The sequence below is a fragment of the Cyrtonyx montezumae genome, unplaced genomic scaffold (assembly GCF_038088225.1).
Source record: "Cyrtonyx montezumae isolate F1298 unplaced genomic scaffold, pur_monq_1.0 scaffold_203, whole genome shotgun sequence".
In the NCBI taxonomy this organism is placed as follows: Eukaryota; Metazoa; Chordata; class Aves; order Galliformes; family Odontophoridae; genus Cyrtonyx; species Cyrtonyx montezumae.
Window position 1 is genome coordinate 31466 of NW_027071941.1, and position 4795 is coordinate 36260.

At 52.6% G+C, this 4795-nt stretch overlaps 1 protein-coding gene across 1 annotated transcript; it reads left to right on the forward strand.

The window, feature by feature from the left end:
• Positions 1-566: 566 nt before the first annotated feature.
• Positions 567-1696, forward strand: LOC136049461 (cytochrome b5 domain-containing protein 1-like). Its single transcript, XM_065737761.1, has 4 exons — positions 567-696; positions 781-857; positions 1075-1293; positions 1430-1696. The coding sequence occupies exons 1-4, from the start codon at positions 567-569 to the stop codon at positions 1694-1696; spliced, it is 693 nt and encodes a 230-aa protein (XP_065593833.1).
• The last annotated feature ends 3099 nt before the right edge of the window (positions 1697-4795 follow it).

The following is a 4795-nucleotide window of genomic DNA, read 5'->3' on the forward strand; positions in this document are numbered from 1 at the left end:
TCTCCTGGGAAAGACAGAAAGCTGCGTTGCGTGTTGTTGGCTGGCAGAGGCAGGAGCCGACTCTGAGATTGGACTCCTCGATTCCGCCTGCTCGTGGAGGCTTCTGTGGGAAGCAGTCTGGCTGTGCACCAACTCTGATCCGTGCAAGCCCAGGCAGGCAGCATCAGCCTCTGCAGAGGCTGTCACCAGACGACGGGCCCTGGGATGCCTTCGCCTCGCCTCGTACTCTTCCTCCAGCATTGCTGCTCTCTCTGTGGGGACTTGCTTCCCCTTCTTGCCAGCCTTGCTTCTTGGGGAGCCTCTAGATGCCCTTCTCGGAGATCCTCTCCTCGCCATCGTGGAGATATGTGAGCCCTGGAGACAGCACAACCTTTCAGCACAGTTGTCCCCTGAGCTCTGCGCCCACTTGTTCTGTGGAACGCTGCTGCCCCGGCAGTGAGCAGAGGCAGTTGTGATGTTATAGAGAGCAGGGCCACGCCCGGCGCCATGAGCAGGGCATGCTGAGCAGTCAGGGAGGCGGAGGGCAATTTCCCAGTTCCTCCTCAGTCTGCCTTTTTCTCGTCGCAATGGCCGCGGGCGGCGCGAAGCGGCAGCCCCGTTACTTCACGGCGCGGGAGGTGGCGGAGGCCGGGCGGCCCCTGCTCAGCGCTCTCGGCCGCGTTTACGATCTGACTCCGCTGCTGCGCGAGCGCCGCGGTACGGAGGGGTGGGGGAGGGGGAGTAGGCGTCTTGTGGAGGGGGTCTCGGTGCGAGGGGTCTGAGCCTGACCTGCTCCCCCAGGTGACGTCACCCTGCTCCCCCTGCTTGACGCTGTCGGCACCGACATCAGTCACTGGTTTGACCCCGAGAGCGGTGACGTGAGTGGCGGAGCGGGGAAGCTGGGAGCGTCCCAGCGTACTGGGGGAAAGGGGGGGCGTCGGCGTGGAGCGTCCCGGTGAAGTGGTGGAGGGGTCCCGGCGCCGTGGGGCTGCCAACTTAGCGAGCCTGGTGTGAGGCTGGGGATCCCTATACAGGCGGGAAGGGAGGGGCCCTCAAATCCGTGCCGCGCACTTCAGGCTTCCCTCCCACCGGCAGCCGTTGCCCCGCGTGGAGCCCTGCACTGGCCAGACCAGCTTCAGGTACCCGGTGGAGACCTCGGGCAGCTTCCAGCCCCACACGCCACGTACAGATGAGGCCCCGCCGCGGGACGTTGTGTGGTGGCGGGACTCCCGGCTGCACGTGGGGCACCTGACATCCGCCTCCCGCCTGTTGCGCCTCTGCAACACTCTGACGGGCCAGAACCACGTCATCGAGGTCAGCGGGATGGGGGGTACCTGCACCCCAAGATAGGACCCTGCTCCCTGGTGGGGTCCTGCTGGCACCACCGATGTGCTGCGAACCACAGGCCCACAGTCCTGACCCTATCCCCCTCCTTTCTTGGGGACCCCAGGTGTGCAGGGAGGAGTCGTTGGAGGCGGCACTGAGACGGGCACAGAGCTGGAACGAGCATCTGGAGAGATACGTAGCATGCTATGGGGGCGTCCCATTGAGCCCCCACCTCACCCTGGAGCAGAACGGGATCCCTGACAGCACCTCCGAACTCCGCAGCCTGCGCCTTGACCCAAAGGACTTCATCCCCACCGTGCTTCTCTATTTCAATGACGATGCTTGCCACACTAGGGAAGGAAGGACCTCTGAGCATCCCCAAAAGCTCTAAGGATACATCTCTCACCTCCTCAAAACGTCCAACCCCCACCCACCCCCCCTCACAGAATGCACATGACACCCCAAGACTGCCCAAAAAAAGGCCCCAGGACTCAATCCCTCTAAGACCCTCTAAAACCCTTAAGATGGCCACAAAACTTCCCAGGACCAGCAGACCACCCCCACCACCCCCAAAATGCCACCCCACTCTTCCAGCCCCACAGTAACATCTTTCCCACTCTGAGCTGCGGATGGTGCTGTGGGGGCACTGCCCCCATTTGGGACTCCAGTCATGTTTATGCAGCGCAGTAAAGCTGTTCTTAATTACAATTAGTTGTTGAAAAACTGTTCTGTGCACCATCAGGGTCATGGTGGGGCGATCCAGGATCCTGTGGGTTACAGGAACCCCCAGCGGTCTGTTTGCAAGGAAGAGCCTGGTGCAAACGAGCAGCCCTGCTAACAGAGGGCAAATGAAGCCTCTATCCCCCCAGCCTATGATCCTGCTGTCCCCCCTCCATCACCCTATCCCGCTGGCCTCGAGGAACTCCTGTGCACACCCAAGGATGTTGTAGGTCACTGCTGAGCAACGCTCCCACCCGCGTGCACCCATCTGGCACGCACACCTGCCATTTGCAGCTCAACAGTGCCACAGGATGCAAGACTGCATCCTCCCAAGGGGATGGAAGAGGGGAGATTGCTCATCATGAATATTGCTGTCATTTCTGCGCGTGTACATTACATCCATTTTACAAACTTGACCGCATTTCCGTGCCTCCGTGATTTTAGAAAGGCTTTCAAACCAGGAAGACATGAAAAGGAGTGGATGGAAGGCACAAAACAGGCATAAGACGTAACACACCTTTCTCCTGTTTCTTCACGAGAAGGAAAATAAACGTTTATTTTGGAAGGTGGAAACTTTGCTATACCTCATCTCCCCAGCAGTGCTTTCCACACGCACCAACTTCAGTTTAAGCTTTTGCTTGTTTCTGGTAGTTCTTATGTTACTGTCGTGACACCCGCACATAGAGTCTAGGCTGTATAAATAAGTTACGGCAGCGAGAGTCCCTAAGAAGAAAATACATATTTCCTTGTTGAATGTAAAGAAGCAGGAAGGTCAGTAGTCTGTGAGACGTGGAAAAACTGTCCTAGAGAAGGTGCAATACCCATTCATCTTCGTGACCCTTGCTCTGCCAAATTCAAGGCTCAAAAACTCAGCCTGGAGATATTTCAAGGTATCTCGTATGGATCTGTGTATCTTGGCTAACAGCACAGCGTTATCTCGAAAGCTCTGTGCTATAATTTAAACGCACTGTCCGACATTCAGCTGTGCCAGAACTGATTTATGCCTAGTAGGTGTTTTAGTTTTTCTCAGCTTCTCACACCACCCTGCTAGCAAGGAGAATAGGAGAGCCAAAAGGCCATCCCACACCATCTGACATCATGCTGAACAACTAAACTGGGGGGAGCTGGGTCGGGTGTGGCTAGACATCAGCTCAGGGCGTGAGGAGCAACTGCAACGCACATCCACTGTTCTGTGTGCTCTTTTATTACCACTATTATTTTCTTACCACTATTATTTTCTTCTTTTTATTACCTTATTTATTATTAATTATTATTCTTAATTATTCTTCTTATTATTATTTTATTATTTTTTTCTAATTCTCTCCCCCAGCCCACCCGGGAGAACGGAGGGAAGAGCTCTGCGGTGCTCAGCTGTCTGCTGCTGACAAGTTGTTTTAATATTCAAGTATTCCTGACAAATAAATTCACCTAAAATATTAGTTCCTTCTGTAGCATTTACAAACTTCCCTCATCAAAATGCTATTTTATTAACCACGATAGGTTACTATGATATTATAGAGCTTATTCTCTTCTTGCGTGGTATTTTCAGTGATTACACTAGTGATGTCAGATTGAGTTTGGCTTTTTTCTTTGTAGAAATATCGTATGCCAGTTGAGTATTTACACAACCTATCTACCTATGAACGTGCGCCCACAGGATCTCTTGTGAAAAATGAACATTCAAATGAATATGGAAATGAGTTATTTCAAAGAGGTGATCAAGTGTAGAGACATTTATCAGATTCATTAGCAGTTAAGCAGGGAACCATAGAGCAGGGATGGAATTTTGTGACGACACTAACAGGAATGTCTTTCTTGGAGAAATTAGATGCACTGCAAAACAATAAGGAAGACTTAAATATGCTTAACCTTTGTGTTCAATCGGGACAAGCAGCTTCAGTCATGAGTTCCAACAGCACTGAAAGAGAAGCACAAACCTTTTCTCACAGGAGAAGTTACCTATTTCTTTGATCTCACCTCACACTTGCTTGAAAGTGTATAAAAATTACTCCTTGCTGTTCCAAATCAGCAAGCCTGGACAACGAAAAGCCAAAAGAAAACTGCCATGCTTTTATGCTTTTTGGATTGGCATTCCACATCACAACATCATGTAGTGCACCGAGATCGCTTGATCGGACACTCTCTCTTTCCCCTTTTATTTATGAGCTTCAATTCTGATTATATTGTATTATATTGTGTTATCTTGCGTTCTGACATCTTATTTAGTACCTTAGCTTTCCTCCTCTGATCGTTGCTGCTCTTTTGCTCCTAGGCCCATCTCCCCATTCCCTTTTCCCTTTCCCCCTTTCCCTTTCCCAGGGCTTGGGTCCGTGGGTCCCCTGCACCAACTGTCACAGAACCGGGCCGAACCAGCCCATAAACCTTTGACATTTTTGACGCCCTAGGCAGGGCGGTTTAGGGCAGTTTTTAGCTGCTTAGCCAGGGAGAGATGTACTTTCGGAGCGAATCTCTCCGTTGTTAGGAAGCTTATCTGACCTGCAGCTGTGGGACTGCAAATCACGGCCTCGAAGTCCAGGCGTACTGACAATTGCTCTTCACCAGAAACTTGATAGGCATATCAAGAAAGGCTCTGGGAGGATTCTTCTGCAAAGGAAATGGGGAGGAAAAAGAAATGGGGATGTAAAGCCCCACGCTGCGCTCAATGGCTCTCCCCCTGCCAGTCCTGTTGCTAAGGAGCTCCAGAGAGCGGGAGAGCGCAGCCGTGGAACCGGAGGGCTCCATGCAGCGGGGCTACATGGGCAAGGAGAGC